At 39.7% G+C, this 27,139-nt stretch overlaps 1 protein-coding gene across 6 annotated transcripts in view; it reads left to right on the top strand.

The window, feature by feature from the left end:
* LOC140202951 (E3 ubiquitin-protein ligase MGRN1-like) overlaps window positions 1-23,473 on the top strand; it is a 187,120-nt gene extending 163,647 nt beyond the window's left edge. For 5 of the 6 annotated variants that reach the window (XM_072268582.1, XM_072268586.1, XM_072268585.1 and 2 more), the window contains one exon: window positions 20,351-23,473. In XM_072268582.1, the coding sequence (XP_072124683.1) occupies window positions 20,351-20,463 (113 nt within the window). In that variant the 3' untranslated portion in view covers window positions 20,464-23,473. Of the gene's footprint in view, window positions 1-4,995; window positions 5,043-20,350 lie in introns of those variants that run through there. The other variant, XM_072268584.1, reaches the window with a different exon arrangement.
* The last annotated feature ends 3,666 nt before the right edge of the window (window positions 23,474-27,139 follow it).

The following is a 27,139-nucleotide window of genomic DNA, read 5'->3' as shown; positions in this document are numbered from 1 at the left end:
GGTAAGGGCTGCCCATTAACAACACTTAAAAAAAACAATGCCCTTGATTTAGTTAACTATTTTGTGAGTGTTTTAGATATTCAAAATATTCCAAAACCATTACAATTTGTTGAACTTTTAAACTTTAAACTTTCAAGTCAAAACATTTTTATTTGTAAATCAGAAATTAATTAAGCAAAAAAATTCTCCAGCCTGAGTGCTGGGGATCGACAAAGACTCCATAATCAGAAAAGTCCATTGCCGTGGTCACCACCTGTCATTAATTGGGTTTTCCACATTCCCACGTTCATGAAAGTGCAACCTTGGCCATTGAAAAGTCGGTGGAGGCCCTCTGTTGGTCAGGTCAACCATGGATGTTGCATTCTAGCTGTCCAAGCCAGGGCAGTATGATACAGAGAATAAGTTGTTGCTCAAGTAACAGAGACCCCCTCTCCATGCAGCTGATGAGACCAAAGGAATGGCAGAGACTGATACAGTCTGACGCCAGTGGCGTCGCAGGAGTTTGCCAGTCAATGTTGAACTAAATGTAGGACTGCCTTAGGGACTCCAGTGCCAGATTTTTCCTCGGGGCTTATTCCTGAAGTTTTTCCCACAAGTAGGTATAGCCGCAAGGTAGCCGCTTGAGATCAGAGTTTTCCTTCTAGATGAGCTGCCAGCCACTGCTGATGAGCCCCATTTGCCTATGGGGCAACTCAGTAAGTTAGTAGAAATGCAGTGATATGAGGAAGACCAAAAGACCTTAACCCACTGAAGCCATTAATCTGTTTTGTTGAAGGACAAGACTGACCACAATAAAACATTGTGTAATTATTTGAATGTCAATCTAAAGATCTGTAATGGCATATTCTTTTTCACCTAAAATGCAATCTTTCTATCTTGATTTAATGTTGCTGACCTGTCTACCAGAAGATGCTAAATCAACATAATTTTATGATCATTTAGTTCTCTGTACTGTTTCAGTCCTGAAGTTTAATAATTGTCTGAGATGGGTTTAAAGTATTATTTAAAGGCACATAATTGGATGGTTGTTGGGTCATGGGATACCCTATCAAAAATAGTGCTGGAAACTTCATCCAGAATTGCTTCTCAAAGGAGAATAGGCAATTATATAGTTTAAAATAATGTTGAAGAGTATGAAGAAAGCTGTGAGAATGTACTAAATAAATGGCACATTGAGAGTTTTCACCTTTGCAAAATTGCGGGATTCAGTGCTCTTTAAACACCCTGACAAACAAGAAAGTATTTTCTTCAGTCTACTTGCATATTTTCATATTTCCTTTGACAGGACATTTGAAATGGGTCTGGAATTGACATGACGGGTTGAGCAAAAGTTCTGGTCAGGGATTTAATAAATAACAGACCAGAATTCCTCATTCAGTTGTGAAATACCTTTGCTTGAGGTTGAGATGTTACAGCAACTTTAATGTAACAACTGACATTAAGTTGCCACCTTGTTCTGTGCACATCTTTATGCTGTGAGCTGAATCCATATACACACAACAGCCTTGAGGCTCAATCTGCTCATAATCTGAGGAGACACAACAGCTGGGGCTTGATTAGGTCTCCCTCTGCCTCTGTAGTCCATCCACTGATGTATGCTGGCCCTTTTTCTTGACTGCTGTCGTGGCTGAAAGGTCTTTCGTTTAAGGTAAAGTTCTGCTAGCCATTGACAATTGAATTTGCAGCATCCTCTCTGACCAGGCTAAATTTGCACACTTCCTTCCCTTCTGGCGTAAGCAAACAGACCTGCTACTCTCCATTGTTCTGTGTGGTATCTGAGTGAGCTGTTGGCACAATTTAAAAATATTACTAAGTAGTGATTTTGAATTACATTCCAAATAGCAAATGCACTGCCAGTGGTGTTACATTATTTTGGGATTTCACTTTAGTAGGATCTCAGGTGGGGATATAGATTCAATGGGATTACGGTCTCAAAAGGATTACATTTTACATCACAATGAAAACACACTTCAAACCTCATGTCTCTTGTTGAAATAGGTTGACTGCACATTGCTGAGAAATGTAATTTGTAAACAATAAAATTGATCAGATCATTTGCAGAATTTCTACTTCCAGTCGCTTTGTAAGTTAGCTAAGTTAAAGTATTCCTCCTCATGGTTTTCATTTTGTTAGCTTTTATATATCCAACTATTACCATTTTCAGAAGTTCCTGCTTCCTGCTCCATACTAGATTTTTAAAGCCTTGCTGATTACTCTAATGCAAATATGATTATGTGGATGATCAAAAAAACAAAGTCAGAAGAAATAATGTGGTTACATAAAACCAGAAGACATGGCAGCAGAATTAGGTTATTCGGCCATCGTATCTCCTCTGCCATTCTAACATGGCTGATTTATTAGCCTTCTCAAGTCCATTCTCCTGCCTTCTCCCTTTACCCTTTAAAGCTCTGACTAATCAAGAACCTATCAAAATCCACTTTAAATATACTCAATAATTTGGCCTCCATAGCCATCTGTGGCAGTAACTTCCACAAATTCATTACCCTTTGGCTAAAGAAGTTCCTCCTCATCTCTGTTCTAAATGGACATCCCTCTATTCTGAGGCTGTGCTCTCTGGTCCTAGAATCATCCTCCATAGGAAGCATCCACTCTATTCAGAGCTTTCAGTGTTCGATAGGTTTCAATGAGATCCCTCCTCATTCTAATAAATGCCAGTGAATACAGGCCCAGAGCCATCAAGTGCTCCTCATAAATTAATCCTTTCATTCTTGGAATCATTCTATCCATGTTAGTATCTTTCTTGTAGTGGCATGGGCTGTTATCTTGTTAGGCAGCCTCATGTGTGGCACCTTGTCAAAGGCCTTGTGAAAATCCAAGTGAACAACACCTGTTGACTCTCCTTTGTCTATCCTGCCTGTTATTTCCTCAAAGAATTCCAACAGATTTGTCAGACAAGATTTTTCCTTATGGAAACCATGCTGACATTGGCCTATTTTTTCATGTGTCTGAGTATCCCAAAACCTCATCCTCAATTATGGACTCCAATATCTTTCCAACCACAGAACTCAGGTAAGCTGGCCTATAATTTTCTTTCTCCTACCTCCCTCCCTTCTTAAAGAGTGCAGTGATATTTGCAATTTTCCAGTCCTCCAGAACCATTTCAGAATCATTCCATAATCTCTTCAGCTACCTCTTTCAGAACCCTGAGCTGTGATTCCTCTGGTACAGGTGACTTATGTATCGTAAGACCTTTCAGCTTCCCAAGCACCTTCTCTGAAAGAATAGCAACTGCACTCACTTCCTGCCTTCTGACACTCTGGAATTTCTGGCATACTGCTAGTGTCTTGCCTCCATTAATACCTCTCCAGTATCATTTTCCAGTGGTTCTATATCCACTCTTGCCTCTCTTTTACTCTATATATGTGAAAAACTTTTGTGTTCTTCTTTTATATTATTGGTTAGTTTACCATCATATTTCATTTTCTCTCCTTATGGCTTTTCTAGTTCCCTTCTGTTAGTTTTTAAAAGGTTACCAATCCTCTAACTTCCCACTAATGTTTGTTCTAAGGATTTGATTTTGTTTTATACCAACAGTGCTACTCCACATCCTGTCCTACCTGCCTGTTATTTTGATAATATGTGTATCCTTGAATGTTGAGCTCCCAACTATGATCTTCTTTCAGCCATGTCTCAGTGATGTCCACATCATATTGGCCAATCTCTTACTACACTACAAGATCATCTACCATATTCCATATACTGCGTGTATTTAAATATAAAACCTACCGTCCTATTTATCACCCTTTTCGATTTTGCCCCCATGTTCCACTTCAACTCATCTCACTGACTACAATTTTGCCCTATCATCTGCCTGTCTTTCCTCCCAGTCTCATTACAAACTGCATCTACTTGTATACCAACTGTTGATCTTCAGCTCTATCATTCCAGTTCCCCCTGCCAAATTAGTTGAAACCCAGATCTAGCAAATCTGGCTGATTTTTATATATATAATATAAATAAATAATATAAATATTTTTATATTTATAATATAAATAAAATACACAATTATCTGTCTACCAACCATTGAAGAAAAAGCTGCAGGCATTTCCTTAAATGAAAGCAACACTGAGGTCGGGCATGCACAATTAAATGTAGATAGCAGCCCCAAACTAGTTCGCTTTTTAAAATATTTGAAATTATTCTCTCTGATAATAGGTTTTCCAGGGTGCAAGATTGCTATAAATTTCAAACTGTATTTCAATCTCAGTTTATGATGAGCTTATTCATTTATTTGTTATGTTGCATCTTATGCAAGCCCTTTTGAAAATTTAGATAAATGATTGCTATTGTCGTGCTTGTCTTTTTAAAAAGTTCCTCCATCTACTTCCATCTTGGTTGTGTAGTTTACCACATGGATGTAAGGCTCAGATTTGTTTTTAATGAGCTAAAAATGGCAATTAAAAGAAAAATTAAAGACAACACAGACTTCCCTCTAACTGGTTTGAAAGGTCCTTTATAGTGAAGCATATTCCCTCTGCTAATTTGAACAGTTGTTTCTCAGAACAGCCAAGTCACTGGCAAATTGACCCTTGATTTGAAGAAATAAAGATCACCTTTTTAAACATAATACAGGGGTATGTGATTATTTTGCATGAATTTTATTATTGTTATGCACTGTGAATTCTGAATGCCAGATTAGCATAGCAAATAAGACAATCTCTTAATTTTCAAGTATAATCTTTACTAATAATGTATTTAATTCAGATTTCTTAGTACCTAAAAAAAGATGTGTATCTGCATGGCTGTTAACCATTAGGTTGGAAACTAGTGATGGAAAGTCTATTCCCTTTATTAGCTGTAAACATTCAAAAACTTAAGCAGAATTTGTTCTAACATGTTTAAAAAAATGACAATTTTATACTCCATTAATAAGAGGATTCATTTGTGTTCTATTTTTGTGTGTTCTTTGTAGACTTCATTACCTATCTAATATATCCTTACCTTTTCTATCTATAATTTTGCTGATTTGGGCAGCTCTGGGTCCTGATTCCTGCTCAAATGGCATAGAAGAGTAATTCTGGTATGTTAACACTCTTTACTGTTGAATCTCTTTGATTTTTGACTATGTCAACTGTTGTGTTTTCTTTATGTGCATGAAAATTGGCAAGACAAATATTCAGGAAGTTGCTCTCTTCCGCATTCTCCCCCCCCCCCCCCCCCAAGTACTTAATGATCTGACAACCTCCTGCAAATTTTCAATTATTTTAGTTTCTCTGTCTCTCTTCTGCCCTTCTCAAATGCATCTCTTCAATAAATCCCACCTCCTCATCTTTTGGTTCTTTTTTCATCTCCACACCAAATCACATAGATATCCTTGCTGCTGCGATGCTTTTGAAAACCATGCTGTTTTTTCATTGCCTGCATTTTTAAGTGTTGGCTTTTCCAAAATGCAGCTTTCTTCATCTGCTGTAGTCGCTCATTCCTTCAGGCAAAGCCTTTCAATACCTGTAAGCAGGATGAGGTTGCATTTTTCAAATCACTTCATGGCTTTGCTGTTCACTTGGACTACATACATTTCCTCTTTCCCTCATAGAACCATTAGCTGAAAAAGTGGCTTTAGTCCCATTCCATTGCAGCCTTCATGTAACTCCTTTGGCTGATACTTGCACTTGGAAATGCAGCTGTTGTGCTGGATTATGCACCTTGGTGGTCAAACATGGTTTCCAGTCTTATGTTCAGCGACTTTTTGCCCACTTTCTTAAAAATGTGTATCAAGTTTTCCAATACTTTTCTCCACTTGACTGCTTACTTAAAAGCAATTCTTTACCACTACTTTTTCATGTTAATTGGATCCTTTTAATCTAGAACTAAACTTCAGACCTACATCGTAACCATCAATAAACGGAGTTGCACCTACTTCTACAATATCACTGGGAATTCCACTACATCTTACTGACACGGAAACACTTTGCGTTTTTGACAGCTTTATCCTCTAACTTTAATTGTCTGTCCATACTTGAAGCCCTTTTTAAAATGTCATCTATTGCATTCATGACTTGCTGTACTTATTGACCCCTATGGACCCCCACTACAACCACCCTAAATGGCTGCTCCTCCTGCACTTCCTCCTCTTCCTCCCCCCATCACCTTTTCTCCTCCCCTCCTCCCTTCCCCTTCTACTCCCCCTTCTCTACCCTCCCCTTCTCCTCTCCCCCTCCCCCTTCTCCTCTCCCCTCCCCCTTCTCCCCTCCCCCTCTCCTCCTCCCGTCCCCCTCCCCCTTCTCCTCCTCTACCCCTCCCCTCCCCCTCCCCCTCCCCCTCCCCCTCCCCCTCCCCCTCCTCTTCCCCTTCCCCCTCCTCTTCCCCCTCCTCTTCCCCTTCCTCCTCTTCCCCACCGTCTTCCTCTTCCTGTACGGTCCTCCTCTTCTCACTCTCCCCTCCGCCCCACCTCTTCTCACTCTCCCCTCCGCCCCACCTCCTCTCACCCTCCCCTCCCCTCCCCCTCCTTTTTCCCTCCCCTCCCCCTCCTTTTTCCCTCCCCTCCCCCTCCTTTTTCCCTCCCCTCCCCCTCCTTTTTCCCTCCCCTCCCCTCCCCTCCTTTTCCCTCCCCTCCCCTCCTTTTCCCCTCCCCTCCCCTCCTTTTCCCCTCCCCTCCCCTCCTTTTCTCCTCCCCTCCCCCTCCTTTTCTCCTCCCCTCCCCCTCCTTTTCTCCTCCCCTCCCCCTCCTTTTCTCCTCCCCTCCCCCTCCTTTCCCCCTCCCCTCCTCCCCTTTTCTCCTTCCCACACACACCATTCCCATCCTCCTTAAAGGTCCCTGCAATATGTTCTATATTAAGGACATATTCATGTTAGCACAATATTAACAGCTGCAGATATTTTAATTTTTAGCTGGTACCTTATTCTAAGGTCTTAGAATGTCTGAAAGGTATTCTGTGTATGCTGCACTTCTTGAACTTAATTGCCATAAAGTGTGCCAGAGTCGTCTTAAATGCTCTGCGAGTTGAAATTGCACTTCCATTGAATTTAAAAAGCAGGTCCATTGAAGTTTGAAAAATAGTTCTTGTGAATTATTTTATCTGCATATATTGTAAAAATAAAGGAGATGGAATCAATAAGTTTCACCTTAAAAAGGCTATGCTAGACATTAACCACTTTTTAAAATTGCTCATTGAGCTTACAGCGTTCCTTCTCAAAAGTCATATTGAACTTTATTTGTGAGTCATACACTTAAGAACAGTAATAATAATTCAATGTCTGCACTGATAGCTATTCAAAATGGGAGGAATAAGAGCTCTTCATGTGGTTTTCAGTACTCCACAATTAAGGAATGCCAAGATTAGCCAAGGCTTGTTAAGAAACTCTTACTGGTCATACATAGATATCAGACAGACAAGATAAGTAAACGTGATTGAACTCTGCAGGTCAGGCAGCATCTGTGGAAATAAATATAACAGTTGACATCTTGGGCCAAGACCCTTCATCAAGGCTGGAAAGAAAGGGGAAAGAAGCTAGAATAAGAAGGTGGGGGAGGGGAAGGAGTACAACCTAGCCAGGTGAGTTGGGAGGGGGAATGAAGTAAGAAGCTGGGAGGTGATAGGTGGAAAGAGTAAAGGGCTGGAGAAGAAGGAATCTGATAGCAGAGGAGAGTGGGCCATGGGAGTAAGGGAAGGAAGAGGGGCACTGAGGAGCGGTGATAAGCAGGTGAGTGGATGAGAGGGAGTGGAGGGGGTAAGAATGGGGAATTGGAGAAGAGGGAACAGGAAGGAGAAAAAATTACTGCAAGGTGGATTTTTTGATGTTCATGTCATCAGATTGGAGACTACCCAGACTAAAAATGAGGTTTTGCTCCTCCTGCCTGAGAGTGGCATCATCGTGGCAGTAGGGGAGGCCATGAATGAACATGTTGAATGGGATGATTGGAATTAAAATGTTTGACTCGCGGGGAATTTTGCTTTTTTGCATATCGAGCAAAGGTGCTCAGCAAAGAGGTCCCTCAGTTCACTTCTGGTCTTACCAATCTAGGGGAGGCCACATTGTGAGTTCCAGACAGAGTAGATGGCCTCAACAGATTCGCAGCTGATGTGTTGCCTCACCTGGAAGGACTATTTGGGGCCCTGAATGGAGGTGAGGAAGGTGGTGAATGGGCAGATGCAGCACTCTTCTGCTTGCAGTGATAAGTGCAAGAAGGGAGAATAATGGGGAGGAATGAAAGGGAATCACAGAGGGAGTGATCCCTGTGGACAGTGGAGAGTTGAGGGGAGATAAAGATGTGTTTGGTGGTAGGGTCCCATTGAAGATGGTGGAAATTGTGGAGAAAAAGGTGCTAGATGTGGAGGCTCCTGGGCTGGTAGGTGAGGACAAGAGGAACTCTATCCCTGTTAACGCATTAGGAAGATGGAGTGAGGGTGGATGTTTGGGAATTGGAGGAGTTGCAAGTGAGGGCAGCATCAATGGTGGAGGAAGGGAAACCCTGTTATTTGAAAAAGAAGGGCATCTCTGATGTCCAGGGAAGGAAAGCCTCATCCATATGCTTTTGATCTCCTTACACCTTTCAATTACCTGGCCCTGATCACCTCATTTTCATCATGGAAGGTCTTCAAGCTCTCTTCTTTCTCAACAACAGACCCAACCAGTCCCCCTCCACCACTGTCCTCCTCTGTCTGGCAGACTTGTCCTCACACACAGCAGGTTCTCTTTTGGCTCCTCCCACTTCCTCCAAGTTTAAGGTGTAGCCATGGGCACTCACATTGGCCGCAGCTACACCTGCCTTTTTGTTCACTACGTGGAATAGTTCATGTTCCAATCCTTCCCTGGTAGTGTTGCCCAACTCTTCTAGCGCTATACTGAGACTACATTGGTGGTGCTTCATGCACCCATCCTGAACTTGTAAATTTCATCAATTTTGCCTCCAACTTCCACCTTGTCCTTAAGTTCATTTGGTCCACTTCTCCCCCCTTTATTGATCTCTTTGTCTCCATCTCTGGAGACAAACTGACTGCCGATATCTTTTATAAACCTACCGTCCACAGCTATCTTGACTATACCTCTTCTCACCCTGAATTCTGTAAAAATGTCATTCCCTTTTCTCACTTCCTTCATCTCTGCTGTACTTGCTCCTTCTTTCCATTCCAGGACACCAGAGATGTCCTCCTTCAACGAATGGGGTTTCCCTTCTTTCACCATTGATGCTGCCTTCACCTATGTCTCCTCTATTTCCTGAACATCTGCCCTCACCTCATCTTCCCTCCACCTTAACAGGGATAGAGTTCCTCTTGCTCTCACCTACATACCACTGCATGAGCCTCTGCACCTAGCACATCATTCTCCGCATCATTCGTCATTTTCAATGGCACCCAACCACCAAACACACCTTTTCCTCACCCCCAATTTCCACTTTATGTTGGGATCGCTCTTCCTATAATTCCCTTGTCCATTCTTCCCTCCCCTCTAATCTCCTTCCTGGCACTTATCCCTACAAGTGGAAGAAGTTCTACGCCTGCCCATTCATTTCCTTCCAGGTGAAGCAACACTTCACCTGCAAATCTGTTGGGGTCATCTACTTTATCTGATGCTCCCAGTGCGGCCTTCTGTACATTGGTGAGACCTGATGTAAATTGAGGGACTGCTTTGTCGAGCACCTCAACTACACCTGCAAAAAGCAGGATTTCCCATTTTCCGCCCATTTTAATTTGTTCTGTAATTTATCCCCCACATTTCCCTCCTTTAATTTTCCCACTCTGGCCCCCTTCTTAACCTCTTCTCTTCACCTACCTATCACCTCCACCTGGTGCCCCACCTCCTTCCTTTTTCCCATGATCCACTCTCCTCTCCTGTCAGATTCCTACTTCTCTAGCTCTTCATTTTTCTACCTATCACCTTCCAGCTTCTTTCTTCACCTCCCCTCCCTCACCTACCTGGCTTCAGCTATCACCTTCTGGCTTATACTCCTTCCCCTCCCTCTACCTTCATATTCATGCTTCTTCCCCCTTCCTTTCAGTTCTGATGAAGGGTCTCAGCTCAAAATGTCGACTGTATTTTCATTTCCATAGATGCTGCCTGACCTCCTGAGTTCCTCCAGCACTTTGTGTGTGTTGCTCAAGATTTCCAGCATCTGCAGAATCTCTTGTGTTTAAGTAAATGTGATTCTGTCCATGGTCAAAGTATTTGTGGAAAATTATAATATAATTTAATTGATTTACTTAGGATTCCATTATGAGTTTCCAGGAAATCAGGAAACCGCTGTTTATTTGTAAATCAGTCAATGAAAGGGAACTGCAAAACTGGATGTGCAATGCTTATTAGTAAATGAGGGAGTAGGGTAGGCGGCTTATGGGGTTGGAAGTTGATTGATTCTGGGAGTGAGGTTGATGGTGATTCAGGTACAAATCAACTGGCTCCAGGTTTTATTTTTGTGACCTGCGTTGCAGTAGCAGTGTTTATAGAAATGGAATCTCAAGGAAGATACATTACTTCATTATAGTCTATCTTGGGAATTCAGACATTAATCAAAATTATCGCAAGAGATGGGTGTCCAGATGCAGATGAACTGGAACATATTTCCTTATGATAGAAAAAGCTGCAAATAATCAGCAGGTCTGGTCAAAACTGTGTGAAGAAAAACAGATGTGCCCTTAGCATTTTCTGATTTCATTTTAGATATCTAGCATCTGCAATTTTATTTTCATCCCTTCATGATAGTATTATAACTCCTCAAGAATGTGGCTGGCAGATTTCTGTCATAAAAGGAAAATTAAGGTCCATATCCAATATTGCTTTAATATTGCTCCAATATTGCAAAATAATAATTACAAATAGATGTTTTGTTTTAATCACAGTTATTATAGATTAACTTGTGCTCTAACCTGTGACTGCAATGTCCATTTAGCTAGACGTAGGAGTGTCACTTGTGCCAGGTGACTGTCCACCATACTGCAAGATCCATAAGTGCTTTTGCATTTATAACTCAATGCAAGAGAGTCAGAGAGTGCTTTCACAGCTGTAGCTCCTCAGTGAACTGATGCTGACAGAGTAGATGCCCAACATGGGAGGTCGATTGCTGCCTGTGTAATTGTGTCCAATCTAGGGGAACAGTGCTCATTATGGGTGCAGTGTAATTCTGTCATACATGTTTAATTGTATCCAATACAGACAAGATAGTTGATGCTTATGTAACTGCCTCATATAAAAATACCTGCTTGTTACTGTTTAAGTGCACAACACATGGGAAGGCTGCTGGTTTCTTCGCAGGGGTGAGGCATGTTGACAAACTGGATCCAGAGTTAGCGTGGTGATAGGAAGGTAACGGTGGATGGGTGTTTTTTCTGACTGGAAGAGTGCAACAAAATGCAGCGATTGGTGCCTGGATGAAAATGTAAATTGTCTTATTACCAAGTTTGCAGGTGACGCAAAAATTGGAGGAGTATAATATAAGAAAAAAATTGTGTAACAGTACAGTGGGGTATAAATCAGTTGGAAATTTGGACAGATGAAATCTAATCCAGATAATACATTTTAGGAAGTCAAGTTCTGTTGGACATACAGATTAAATGTCAAGGGCCTTAGGAGCATTGATGTACAAAGGTGGATGTGGATAGCGAAGCATTTAGTACACTTGCCTTCACTGGCCAAGGCATTGTGCTGCATCTTATCAGTTAAACTGCATTTGGAGTATTCTATATAGCTTTGGTCGTCAGACTGAAAGAAGGATGTGGTAGCAAATGAGAGAATCATCATCATCATCAGGTGCTGTGCCCAGTTTGAGCTTTGACTGCCATGGCTCACACACTCCTGTTTCGGGTCAAGTGGATCGATTCATTGGTATTCATTTCCAGTTCTCTGGCTGCTGTCTCCATCATCATTTGCCTTTGTCTTCCTCTTGCTTTCTTCCCTTCAATCTTTCCCATAATTACCGTGCATTCTAACTCCTCTTTCCTAATCACATGTCCAGTGAAGTTATGTTTCCTTTTTATGATCTCATACATTATTTCTCTTTTTGCATTTGCTCTGTTCATGATATCCTCGTTTGATATTTGTTTCGTCCATGACATTCTTTGCATCCTCCTCAAAAACCACATCTCTGCTGCTGCAATTCGTTTCTTCATGTTACTAAATATTGTCCAACATTCTGAGCCATATAACATAACTGAATAAACGTAACATTTCAGTACTCTGAGGTGGGTTGTCATGCCTAGTTTAGTATTGGTCGGTATACTCTTCATACTTGTAAAGGTGTCTTTTGCCATCCCAATTCTTCTTTTGATGTCCATGTCGCACCTGCCATCTGATGTCACCCAGCTTCCTAAGTAGCAAAAGTTCTGTACTTGTTTTATGTCTTCCCCGTTTATTCTCAGCCTGCAGATAGGATTCTCCTTTTTGGATATCACCATACATTTCTGTCTTTGTGCAATTGATAGATAGACCCATTTTTGCACTAAATGAGAGAATGCAGAAGAGAGTCACTAGGATGTGGCCTGAAATGGAGGGTTTTACTTATAAAGAGAAATCAGAAAGGCAAGGTTTATTTCACTGAAGCAAAGGAGGCTGAGAGGTGACCTTGTAGAGGTATATGAAATTGAGGGTCATTGATAGGATAGATAGGACCTTTTCTTAAAAAAGGGGGGGGAGGTCTATAGCTAGGGGGCACAGGTTTATGGTGGGAGAACTTTAACGAAGATCTGACACACGGGGAGGTGGATATCTGAATAAAAAATGCCAGAGGAGGTGGATCAGGCAGATACGATTACAATCTTTAAATGATACTTGGACATGTACTCGGATAGGAAATGCATAGGCATATGTGACTAATATTGGCAAAGGGAATTATAGAAACACAGAAAACCAACAGCACAATACAGGCTCTTCGGCCCACTAAGCTGTGCCAAACATATCCTTACTGAGAAATTACGCAGGATTACCCATAGCCCTCTTATTTTTCTGAGCTCCATATACTTGTCCAGGAGTCTCTTAAAAGACCCTATCATATCTGCCTCCACCACCATCACCAGCAGCCCATTCCACACGCTCACCACTCTCTGCGGAAATAAAAACTAACCCCTGATATCTCCTCTGTACCTACTTCCAAGCACCTTAAAACTGTACCCTCACATACTTGCCATTTCCACCCTGGGAAAAAGCCAATGACTATCCACACCATCAAAGACTTTCATCATCTTATACACCTCTATCAGGTCACCTCTCATCCTCTGTTGCTCCAAGGAAAAAAGGCCTGAGTTTACTCAACCTATTCTCGTAAGGCATGCTCCCCAATCCAGGCAACATTCTTGTAAATCTCCTCTGCACCCTTTCTTTGGTTTCCATATCCTTCCTATAGTGAGGCGACCAGAACTGAGCACAGTACTCCAAGTGGGGTCTGACCTGGATCCTATATAGCTACAACATTACCTCTCTGCTCCTAAACTCAATCCCACGATTGATGGAGGCCAATGCACCATATGCTTTCTTAACCACAGAGTCAACCTGCGCAGCAGTCTTGAGTGTCCTATGGACTCGGACCCCAAGATCCCTCTGATATTCCACACTGCTACGAGTCTTACTATTAATACATATTCTGTCATCATATTTGACCTACCAAAATGAATCACCTCACACATATCTGGGTTGACTCCATCTGCCACTTCTCAGCCCATTTTTGCATCCTACCAATGTCCCCCTGTAACCTCTGACAGCCCTCTACACTATCCACAACACCTCCAACCTTTATGTCATCAGCAGTCAGCGTTAACGTGGTGGACAAAAAGGGCTCATTTATGTGTTATATTATTCTATGACAGGCCACAGTTCTCTGACATAGATGTGTTACTAACGTCTGCGTAAATATATCACACTATAAGTGGTCCATTGGAAGCAATGCATTTGTAACACAGTAAAATGCTACAAGATTCAAATAACACTTTAATAATAATATCCCATATGAAGAGGGCTTGTACCCCAAGATGTTAGGCCCACAGTTGCCTATGAAACTGCAATACAGAAGGACCAGTTGTAGTATTGAAAGAACTAACTGTAGTGACCTGTCAAGAAGACAAAATTAAGTGAAGACAATGAGCTTTTTGAATTCTAGATATGTGACATGCTATTCTGTATATTTACTTACTTTCAAATGATTTATGGTTCGAGTGGCATTTTTGATGGATGATTCTAACAGTTTATACCACTGTTCCCTCTAAGCTGCATGGGTGCGTGGCCACACGGTAACTGAGATGCTCCTGTGCGCATAGCCTTTGTTGCTGTGCATCTGGAATTTTCTTTATACGATGTTAATATACTTGTGAAATACTCTAATTTATTATATACCTTGTTTATGAATATAATCTATACATTTTCTAAATAATAAATGTACCACAACCTTTAAAACATCTTAGAATTTCAATATATTTATATTGTCAGTGTTTCAAGTTACAACACTGTTATAAATTGTAACAATAAACACAGAATGGAAGCTCATTGTTAATAAACCACCAGCCTGCTGAACACTGACGCCGTCCAGTCAAAACATTTTGTTTTTGTCATTGTGCCAGTCAGATGTTTTGCCTGACATTGTTTACTTGTGTTGCAAGTTGTGTTTGCTTGATGTGTATATTACAAAATAGTTCATTTAAAATGCTGCATATTTTTCAGGCCGTGTAAAAATTTCCTGCTCAGAGCAATGGTTGGTCTATGCAGCTGTAAAAAAAAATTAGAGGGAAAGTTGATTTATACTTCTAATTCTTGGGTTCTGATGTTTGTGAGAATATTGAAGAGCCTTGCATCCTGAATCTTTATAATTGATTTTGAGATAACTTCACAGTTCTGAGATCCTTATCTGATGATAATTTGTTTTGTTTGTGATCTCAATATAGTCATGTCCATTGCTGCTTTGAACCAATGAAAGTTGGCGACAAAATCTGTAGAGAGTTCAGTCAGTTCTAGTAAATACTTTGAATTGCATTAAATCAATCCGATTTATACTGTATTGATCAATCATTGCTTTTAAAGCAAAAAATGGCATGTAGGAATAATCCACATAATAATTGCATCAATCAAATATGACCAGTGATCAGTGTTATTATTAATTACTTGTTAGCTGACTTCTGTATTCAGAATTTAAGTTAACAAATGGGAAATTCTGCAAATACTGAAAGCTAAGTTTCAGTTAGTGAATTTTTTGAGAACTGAGATTTCTATAATTTTTTATTGTATGTGAATTAAGATTGTTAATCAGGAAACTGCAATTACATTGTGAAAAGATGCATCTTGTAGATTGAACTTACAGTAATGTCTGATAGAGCAATATTTGAGGATTCATTGAAACAGTTACTGCATTTACAGTATATAATTTCAAATGGCATATGATATTTTGCTTTCTAGCTGAAAACTTGTATGTAAGCAGTTATTTAATTTTGACTCCTCATCTTTAAGTTGCAGTTGTTTTCCGTTTCCTCTCTAAAATTTGCAAATACTGTGATTACTGAGTATGATTTGCAGTGTCGTGCCAGTGCTCAATTGAAATGAGAATGCTCCACTCCCGTAATTGCTATGCCTGTATTTAAAATGTGCATCAATCATGATATACCCAAACAACATTAGTTGACATTTTAAAATACTGATGTATTAATAGATAATAATATAGATTATAGATTGAGAATACTCAGTCCTCTTTTATTGTCATTTAAAAATGCATACATGCATTAAGAAATGATACGTTTCTCCAGAGTGATATCACAGTAAACAAGACAGACCAAAGACTAACACTGACAAAACCACATAATTATAATATATAGTTACAGCAGTGCAAAGCGATACCATAATTTGATAAAGAACAGACCATGGGCACGGTAAAAGAAAAGTTCTCAAAGTCCTGAGTCGATGGACTCCGGAGTCCCCAATAGCAGGCGGCAAAAGGGAGAAACTCCCTGCCATAATCCTCCAGGCACCATCAACTTGCCGATAACTTGGAAGCAGCCGACCATAGCCGACACTGAGACCATCCGTCTGAAAACTCCGAGCTTCCGAGCAGTCTCTCCGATACCGCCTCCCGAGCACCTTCGACCTCTCCCCGGCTGCTGAAGCACGCAAAGCTGAGGGTTTTGAGGCCTTCAGCTCCGGAGATTCCGGTTACCACATGGTAGCAGCGGTAGCAAAGCAGTCATTTCAGAAGTTTTCTAGATGTTCCGCTGTGCTCTCACGTCTATCTCTATCAAATCAGGATTGTGCACGGTCCCCTACTTGACAAATAACAGATATTCATCACCAAAGTGGTTGCGCGCGCTGCCGTCGTGCCGCCATCTTCTCCCCCCTCCCGGGAGGATTAGTTTCAACCGCTTTGCTACTTTATCCTCTATTTTGAGGTAATATACTTTAGTAAATCAAATTTTGCTAAAGCGTAGAGAATGAATGGCAGGGTCCTTAGGTGAGTTGATGCACAGAGGGACTTTAGAGTGCAAGTCCATAGCACTCCAAAGTATCAACGTAGGTGAATAGGGCCTAATGAAGGAAAAGGGGGTTAGCATTGGTAGGCATCACAGTTGACATGGACATGGTGGGCTGAAAGGCCTCCTTTCTGTGTTGTAACTTTGAGACATCCTTAATTTTCTCTCATTCACTCATATTACAGGAGATGGTGCCTGTGGGGTTTCACAGTCTTGCTCAATTACTGTTACCTTTAACAGCTATCAGCAAAAGACTGTCATCAGGTATTTGGTCAAGAAATTATGTACCATCATTGAGTGATATATTTTTGTAATTGCTCATAACTTGAGCAACTTCATATCTGCCCCACTCTCACTCAAGAATCTAGGGCTGCTGAACAAATTTTTAAAAAATAATAAAAATTTAAAATTATAATTCTGAATAATTGGCATTTTAGTAGCATTATATTCATGCTTTTGAATAGTCCAGTGGAAGTACTCTAAAACTTCAAATGGCATAATGTAATATTGTTAACGTGTTCAAATACCTCTGTTGGTTTGCCCCTATCCCTGTAATGTCCTTCAATGTGAGATCATTGCTTTCCCTTATTCCTAGCTGCTTCCACTTCTGGGTTTCCTTTGCCAATAGCAGATCAAGGATGAGTCCTGGCAGTGTTGTAAATTTAGACTAAATCCAATTTCCAGCAATTTTTTTTTGTGCAGCCAATTACTCAGAGTAGCACTGCATTGAGCCACAGGCTAGCACGTGGCATGTGGATCAGACTGAATCCAGCTTTTTAGTCTTGTGGTCTGATCCTGACTTTGGACCTTCACTGCATATCCTCCTACCTCTGCACATGAGTGTATCTTTCCCAACTGCTCTTTGCTCTTCTCTTTTTTTTCCCCACCTCTTCTCCATTGCTTCCATCACTTTGCGCTCCTGCTTTCTCCCCTCTTCAACTTCATTCTGCTATTCTTCCTCTTCCTCCATTTCCTTTTCTAGAGTTAGGTTCTAATAGAGTTGGTAAGGGCTTCTGAAGAAACTTTTGAGTAGGCAGGAGTTGGAGGCAATGTGGTAAATTTGATGTGTGTAGAAAGTATTTCACAAGGTTTTTTTTAAAGCTCTGATTTTTGTTTTCTATTGGGAGCACAATCGGATATTAATTTGTCATTAATTGAGCATGTTACGTAAATTTACTGACAGCCCTACCATAAACATAGTTCAATACTTATTGAATATTAGTTTGTAAAATTACTTAAATGTTCTCATTTCTTGGATTCTTTAGAATCAGAATCAGGTTTATTATCACTGTCATATGATGTGATATTTGTTGATTTGTGGCAGCAGTCTAGTGCAAAGACAAAATTGCTATCAATAATAAAAATGAATACATAGTGCACAAATAAGAAGAATAACAAGGTCGTATTTTTTAACTGATCAGAAATCTGACAATGGAGGGGAAGGAGCAGTTTCTGGATGGTTAGGTGTATGTCTTCAGGTTTCTGTACCTCCTCCCAGATTGTAGTAACAAGAAGAGGGTGTGTTCTGATTGTTACGGGCCCTTAATGATGGATGCTGCATTCAGTGAGTGAGGGCTGTGTCCGTAATGGAGCTGGTTGAATCTACAACCCTGTGCAAACTCTTGCTGTGTTGTGCATTGGATCTTCAGTACCAGGCTGTGATAGAACCATTCAGAATGTTCTTCACAATACATCTACTGTATGGAAATTTGCAAGAGTCTTTGGTGACAAAACAAATTTCCTCAAACTCCTGGCGAAGTAGAACTGCTGGTTTGCCCTCTTTGTGATCGTATCAATGTGTTGGCCCCAGGAGAGGTTCTCCGAGATGTTGAGACCCAGGAACTTAAAGGTGCTCACTCTTTCCTCAATGAGCACTGGTGTGAGTTCTCCTAACTTCACCTTCTTGAAGTCCACAATCAAATCTTTGATCTTGCGGATGATGAACGCAAAGCCATTGTTGAGCCCCATTTAATCAGCTGATTTGTCTCAACTTCCAAACTTCAGTGTCACCATCTGAGATTGTTTATCTGTAGTTCACATTAAACCTGCTTTTAAATGCATTAACCTGAAGATGAGGAAGCATTTGAGCTATGGGTATAAACTACATGGCATAATCTTACAATCAGTCAGTATGCCTCAGCATCATTGGGATTGTGTTTAAATCGTTCATTTCAATAATGTTTCTTGAGGATATTTCCTTGTGTGAATTTAATGATTAAAACATGAAGTTTTACTTTTAGGGATGCTAGATATTAGAAATGAAAGCAAAGATTGGTGGCTTGGGTTGGCTTGTTTGCCGAGCCTGGAGGTTAGGTCACAAACGCATTTCACCACCAAAGTGACATAATCACTATGCAGCTGAGTATTGTTTTTGCTGAGTGCTTGTGTTTATATTGGTCTGACTCATTCTGATTGGTTGTCTGTCATGCTGGCTGCTAGTCTTTGCTGGATCCCAGCCAACCAGGTATCTGAGTGATCTCTGCTGGCCTGTATCCCTGTCTATTCATCGTTGTGAGAGTGATTCCTCTGTGGCTCACCCCCTGGCCCCGATCCTGTAGATGAATAGGGTCGTAAATTGCGTCCAGTTCAATATGCTTGTTATAGAGTTTTCCGTTGAGAACCAAGCTTCTAAAAATCCTCTTGATGTCTTGTTTTGCGCTACTGCCAGGAGTTTTGTTGTTTCCCAGATGAATTTGTGTCCTTCTTGGTCTTCATGTTCTGAGATGTGTGACAGAGGATCTTGACTCATGGCTATCTGATGCTCATGGAATTTCACGGATAGCTTTCTCCCCATCTGTCCTACATAGTATCTGGGGCAGTTTCCACATTGGAATTGGTGTATTCTCCATGTGGGCTGTTGGATCTTTGAGCCTTAAGACGAGCATTCTGATGGTTGTATTGGGTTTGTGTGCTACTATTATTCTGTCTGGTTGGAGCAGTCTTGCCCTCATTTTGAAAATATTCCTGATGTATGGTAGGGTTAACTGCTTTCTTGTCTACTCAGTAGGAGTTAAAAGGTTGCCTCTCCAGATGAGACACCTTCTGATGAAGGCTATCCAAAAAACTTTGAAATGACGGCAAGACTGCTCCATCCACATGGAATAATGGTAGCACACAAACCTAACATTACCATCAGAACGCTCATCCCAAGATGCAAGTATCCAACAGCCCAATGGAGAAAACAAACGTAATGTACCAAATCCAATGTGGAGACTGCCCCAAATACTATGTATAGGACAGGTGGGGAGAAAACTAGCCACAAGATTGCATGAACATCAGCTAGCCATAAGAAGACATGATCCTCTGTCACATCTCAATACATGAAGACCAAGAGGATACAAGTTCATCTGGGAAGCTACAAAAATCCTGGCAGGAGCACAAAATAAGAAATCAAGAGAATTCTTCGAACTTGCTTCTCAGTGGAAGACTCTATGAACAAGCACATTGAACTGGACATAATTTACGAACCTATGCGTCTGTGGGATTGGGGTTGAGGCGTAAGCCGCAGACACCTGAGGGACCAATGCTTACAATGACCAATAACCAGGGATACGGGCCAGTGAAGATCACTCAGCCAGCTGGTTGTCCGGGACCCAGTGGAGATTAGCGGTCAATGTGACAGCCAACCAATCAGAACAATGAATCGAACAAATATAAACATAAGTATTTGGCAGAAACAACACTCATTTGTACACTGATGATGTCAACTTGACTGGTGACGAAATGTTTACAACCTAACCTCCAGGCTTAGTGAACAACTCTACAAACATGCTAGATGTTAATGTGAAGGGACATTGCTTTCAAGAAAACATGCAGAGGATAGCAGCATGTCATGCCTTCCTCACCCCAGATACAAAATATAGCTAAGTGACCCACTGGATCACTGAATGTGAAATGGTCTCTTGACTGAACTATATCCATTTGAAATGTGAGATGTTTTATTGTTATGTATTTTTCTGCAGGAACTTCGGACTCTACCGAGAGCCTGAAAAGCCAGAGCACCAACAGTTCATCTCAGCCTCTTCTTGCTGCCTCTAGTTCTGTTCTTATAGAGGATGAGAGCCAGGTTCGTTGAGCATTCGACTTAGTAACAGGATGACCAATTGCATGTGCCATGTAAGATCTGCTGTCCCTGTATCAGTTTTGTCTTCATGACACACTTAGCTGTCTTACTTTATAATAGTTCGCCATTTTTTTATGGTGTCCTAATTTATCATTTGCACCATGTATTTTTAACATCCATGTGACCTAAACTTGTTTTCCTCTTTTGCACTTTCCATAACTGGCAGTTTGACTAACCTATTTCTCACAGTGGTCAGACTATTAATTTGTAATGATTCATGTTCTGTAATACGTAATACAATATCATAAACCACAATTGCTGATTAGGTACATTCATATTTTACTCCAAATAATCACATAGAAAACCAAGGCAGCTCATTGCTCTTGCTCACATTTTCATATTTAAGGAAGTACAATTAAAACTTTTTGCAATTAAATTTCTCACTTAAAGTGCAGCGCTGAAGAACAACATGTAAAGCATTTACTTATTGCTTCATTTAATATAGATTGAATCAATTTTGGATTTTTCCATTATAATAATCCATTGATAATGCATGATTTGAAAAAATTACATCTTTCTTTCTCCTAAAAAAAAGTATCCTTTGTCCTAAAGTTTGTACTTTTGGACGGTATGTTATCACCTGTGCAGAATGTTTTATTCCTTGTATAGGTACCTTTTTAAAAACTTTTTATCTTTCCAAATACTGAAATATTAGAGTTTACTCTCAAGTGAGGTGAACTGTCTTAGTGTGATTAATTCTGGACACTGAACAATATTATAGAATGAGGTAGAATAGAAGATCATCACTGCAGGCCATTGGAAGTATGTACAGCAGATTATTTTCCACTACCACCTAAAATAAGGCTCTTTCTCAAGTAATGTACTTTCTTCTGACCACCTTAACCTTTAAGTACGTTAAAGTTGTTGAATATAATCTGTAGTAGAATTTTAATGTATAGTCTGTGATATCTTGTGATCTGTCTATCTTTGTGGCGTCTACCTCATTAACTCATACATTGGAACATCTGTCTGAAGGAAATATAACCCACAATTTTCCAGTGCAGTAAACCTTAACTGTCACAGGGGATAGGTTCCAGAAAAGGATGCAAATCTCAAAAAACATTTCATAAGAAAGTCAATGCTGCTTTGTACTTTTATTATGGCCATAGCGACAGGAGGCTTGTGTAGAAATTGATCAGCTGGCTCATTACAATTTCATATCAGACTGAAAAGGGTAATGGAAGCACAGGGAATCTCAACAGCAAGGTATCTGACACAGAAATAATCCAAGGATTACAATTAAAGAAAAAGTGATGAAAAGTTGTTCCACCAGAGTTCAAGCACACCCTCGTCTAATCCACAGAGAGCTTAGGAGTTGCTGAAAGAAGCTTTTATTACCTTAGGCAGTCCCTCAAAAAGTACTAAAAGTTCTAATTAAAATATGATCCAAGTATAAATGACGCAGTTAGTAGTTATCAGGATATTCATTGTAATTGGTGAATATTCTAGTATTTAAGAAGTGGGTGCTAGAGTGCATAATTCCTAGTACATTATAATACAGCTCAGATGGAACAATGCGAAATATGTCTGGTCAGCTCCTTTTAACCAGATTGGAGAAAATAGATATAAGATATTAGATATTGTTGATGGTGGATACGGCTTCATCTAGTTTTACTGTGATGCTCTGGCTTTATAGCAGCCTGACCTGGAATGCTGCACCATTAGGTTTCAACTATAAATTTACAAAACGAAGTAAATTAACACTAAAGAGGCAAAGTACATTTATTATCAAAGAGTATATGCAGTACACAAGCCTGTCTTCCCCACTGTCAGCCATGAAACCAAGAAAACCATGGAACTTGATCAAAGATAAACATCAACCCACCCCCCCATACACAAAAAAGTGTAAATGGCAACAAAAAAAACGAGTGAAAAACACAGAATATAAAACACAAAATTGAAATAGTCCAGGCATATTCAGTTCAGCTCAGTGTTTGTTAACTGCAGGCTGCCCCAATTAAAAATTGTATATTAACTTCAGACTGCTTTTGACCTATTTGCTTAAACTTTTCATCATGTTTGCATACAATTTGCTGATGTTTTATGCTGGTACTGCTGAATGTTGGATTGGTTCCTAAGGTACTTTCATTTTGATTGTCAAATTTTAATCTAATCTCGCCAAAAGTTACTGTTTTGCAGCCCATTCTGTTCCATTTTCATTGCTGTTCACTTGGTTTTCCATCGTATTTTTACACATAATATCGATGTAGAAGTAAATGATAAAAATATGCAGGTAAATTAGAGCACAGATAAAGACATACTTTAAATGGTTTAATATAATTCTTTATCCAGTATGCACTTCAGATTAAATATGCTGTTTCTAACTATGCTCATGATCTCTTCTCAACTCCATTCAGCTCTTTTTAAAAAAAAGTAGTAAATGATTAAGGTTTATATATGCCAAGCAAGATGTGTGATGAAACCTTTTGCTGTATTCAAGTTCTTCTTTAAAATTTGAATTTTGGTCTCATTGAGATGCAGTGAATCAAGACTGTTGAGGCGAGGTTAATACAGCATATTCATTCAGCTCCATCTGCTGACATTGTATCCTTATTCTGTGCCTTGTACCTGATCTTATGATGAAAGTCACTGTAATAAAATCTTGTCATTTGATCTGGTAATAATGATAGAGCAAAATCTTGAATTTCAAACTGTTTTGGAGGAAAATAGTAATTTTCTATATACTGTAGTATAAATAAATGCTTAGTTGAATGTATTGTGAAATGGCATGGAAAGCATACATGAACAGCATAGAGTGGGTTATCTTGCAGAATCATATTGATGTAATTTTGTCCATTGTAGATTTTTAATATCTAGTCACTCGTTTCCATAGCGCTTCATTGCTGCATTTACTACAGAATGGATCTAGTGCATAATTTTAAAAGATTGAAGAAATTCACTGTAATTTCATATGTGATTTTACATTTGTTTGTAGGATACTGTATTGTAATAAAATGTTGCAACACTCAAGGTTTTTGATTTTTTACTCTGCATCAAGAAATAAATGCTGTTCTCGTTAAAATGGTACACTTTTACACAGAGTACTTCTGTAGTTAGTAAAAAAATTAAGGTCTTTTTAATCAAGGTAGTACACAATATGATCAAATAATAGCTAGGATAGTGTATAAAAGTCCTTTTTGCTAAGAAAAACATAACAGGATAATATTACTGATTAAATGTTTAAACTAATTTACTCTGATTTCCCTAGTCTAATTTCACAGCCATGTAATGTTTTAATCTACAGTAGGAGATTCAGTTGCATTTGTGATACGTATTGGAATTGCACAATTAAAAGTTAAGCCACATAAACCAAAGTTTTAAATGTAATAATTTTTAAGTATGAAACTGAACTGCTTTATGATGTCACATTATGTTGCTGTGACATCGGCACGTTTATTCTGACATAATCAGAGATAGCTTCACAATAGAATGTGAGATGCCAAATATTAACACCTACTTTTATTATACATGGAAGAGAAGATTTTCCCTCAATTAATTTTCAAATTAAATTCCAAGTGTATTTTTGGTTTATACACCACAGTCCATAATTAAGCACTGGCCAAGTATCTGATACTGTCTCTCGTAACATCCTGCTGCTGATCACTCATAAATGAACAGGGAAAAGTAAGCTGAAAAGGAAAAGAAGGTAAGCTTATGCTTCATTGTTTTGTACAATTTAATAATTTGCTTTTTATATCTTGGCATGCTTCTGCCATGAATACATTGTGTAGAATTGCTGAGGGTTATTTCACAGAATTGAAGTTGCTGCTCTTACAGCTGTTATAAACTACCTTTAAGCATATATAGACGATTCCACATTGTTTCAAGAATAATGCAGACTGAAGCTTTCCATAGCTCTATCGTGATATAAAGAAACATTATTGCGTTTCTAAGTGGAAACTTGTATGTTGAAACACATTCTGTGCTGATCGATGCTTAATGTAGGTAGCTGGTAAGCAATCAGGACAAAGTTTGCTGTGTGCTTTGTTTTAACTGCCTTGCCAAAGCTACATTGGCTGATACTTCAGTACAGTGTGTAGTGACTGTGTTGTTCTTGTGCTAGGAAAGGAAACTTTAATTGGGCTTATTTACAGTTCTCATTAAAAGTGGAAGGTTTAATTTTCAATATTCATTGGTTTCGGTTATAATGATAGTATCCACATCCAATATAAGGTATGTAAATGTATCTCTAAATACATACTGTTAAATGTGTTCAGTAGTTATACCAGGAAATAATTTTTAAGAGGAGACCCTATTGAGGAAAATAATACTCTGCAGAAGAGTGTATTGCCTCATATTATTAATATGTTTTACGTGCTTGATGGAAACGAGACATTGAATGGATGGTTCCAAAGCCTTCCGCCCCTGGAAGTTTTATCTCATGTCTGAATTTGTTGTCAACTAATAGAGATAAACATTGGTCATTGGTCAATGCCTCCATCATAGTTGTAGCTTGCACCTTCCAGGTGGCAAAGAGTGAACTTACTAGACTTTTGAGTTGAATGATACTTTTGTATTTGGTCTCAACAGCACAAGGATATTGAGATTGACTTGCAATTTTAAAGGAAGGACTGAATTGCAGAGAATATAACTTGGAGTATTCTTTGTACATCAGACTTCCAGTTTCAGCAAAATTCATATTTTGCTTCAGATTGTATTTTACAGCATTTATTTTTGCTAGATTTTTCTTTTGTAATATAATAAGGCTGCATGATGGTGACCTCATAATGGCTGATTATTGAATAATGAGTGAAATGATTAAAACCATTGGAGTTATTGAAGGCAAATGAGAAAATCTGCAGATGCCGGAAAGCTGGGTTTTGGCCTGAGGCATTGACTGTACTCTTTTCCATAGATGCTGCCCTAATAAATAACTAATTGTCTTAAGAATGAAGAGAGATTATTTTGGTTCAAATGATCCGGAATTAACATATTTATGAGCACTTCAATAAAGTGCATTGAATACAAATTGAAAAAAAATTTGGATATTTGTGCTGGGAAACAATGGGTTTCTATTTAAGTTCAACTAGAGAAGCTGGAGTTGTTAAGACCATAAGGCATAGGAGCAGAATTAGGCCATTTGGCCCATCGAGTCTGCTCTGCCATTCAATCATGGCTGATACTTTTTTTTCTCCTCAACCCCATTTCCTGGCCTACTCCCTGTCACCTTTGATGCCATGTCCAATCAAGAACCTATCAATCTCTGCCTTAGACACACCCAATGACCTGGCCTCCACAGCTGCTTGTGGCACCAAATTCTACAAATTCACCACCCTCTGGCTAAAGAAATTTCTCTGCATCTCTGTCTTGAATGAATGCCTGTTATCCTGAGGCTGTGCCCTCTTGTCCTAGACTCTCCCACCATGGGATGATGCTGCCTCCCTGAAGCAGAAAATGTGGAGATATATGTAATAAAGATGTGTGCAATTGCAGTGACTTGATAGAATATAGAAGAGAAGCTCTTTCTACTGTCAGGAGGTTAGTAACTAGTGGTCACAGATATAAATGAGACGGAGGAGCTAAGATTTATTTTTCACAGCAATGATCTGGAATATACACCAATATGGTCACTGAAAATAAATTCAATGGTAACTTGACAAAAGGAATTAGATAAGTACTTAAAAAAGAGCAGAAGAGTGGTACTAATTAGTAAGTACTTTCAACGTGACCATTAGAGTTGTAGAGAAAATACAGCATGGATACAGGCCCTTTGACCCAATGAGCCAATGCTTACCATGATGCCCTACCCCACTAGTCCCAATTTCCCTTGATCTGCTCACGTCCCTCAAATCTCTGCTCCTCCATGCATTTATCTGAATTCTACTTAAGTGATACTATTGTACCTGCCTCATCCACTACCTCTGGCAGGACAATCCATATATTCACTGTCCTCTACATGGAAAATGTCCCTCAGGTCCCTTTTAGTCTTTTCCCCTCTCATTCTAAACCAATTCCCTCCCCCTTCTTGCTTTGGACTCCCCTACCAGCTGTCTACCATGTCTCTCATAATATTAAACATTTCTGTAAGGTTGATCCTCATCCTTTTTTGCCTAACCTGGCCAATTTCTCCCTATAACTCTCTTGCCCTGACAAATTCATTGTAAATCCTCTCTGTCCCCTTTTCAGTTCAACTAATTTTCCGATAACCGTGTGACCAAATCTGTAAAAGTACTCTAAAGACAGCTGCAACGTAATGCCACATTTCCTATACTCTGTGCCCTGATTGATGAAGGCTGGTGTGTTAAATGCCTTTTTTGTCACACTCTCTATCAATGAAGCTGCTTTCAACAATCTATGCACCTGCAATATGCTCCTAAGTCCCTCTGTTCCATTACACTCCTTCGTGCCCAACCGTTCATAATATAAGTCTTATGATGGTTTGGCTTTCCAAAATTTGTAATCTGTTTCAAATCTACTTGCCACTCCTCAGCCCATTCCCCAACTGACCAAGATCCCACTGTATCTAGGATAACCTTCTTCACTGTCAAAAACAGCTCTTAATTTTGTCATCTGCAAAGTTACTGATCAAGCCTCACCACAAGTCACCGGCCTCCATTTCAAGAAACAACTACCACCCTGTTTCCTATCTCCAAGCAGTTTTGAATTCAACTCAATTAGCTGTCCCTGG

The sequence above is a fragment of the Mobula birostris genome, chromosome 9 (genome assembly GCF_030028105.1).
Source record: "Mobula birostris isolate sMobBir1 chromosome 9, sMobBir1.hap1, whole genome shotgun sequence".
In the NCBI taxonomy this organism is placed as follows: domain Eukaryota; kingdom Metazoa; phylum Chordata; class Chondrichthyes; order Myliobatiformes; family Myliobatidae; genus Mobula; species Mobula birostris.
This window is presented reverse-complemented; position numbering and strand designations above follow the sequence as displayed.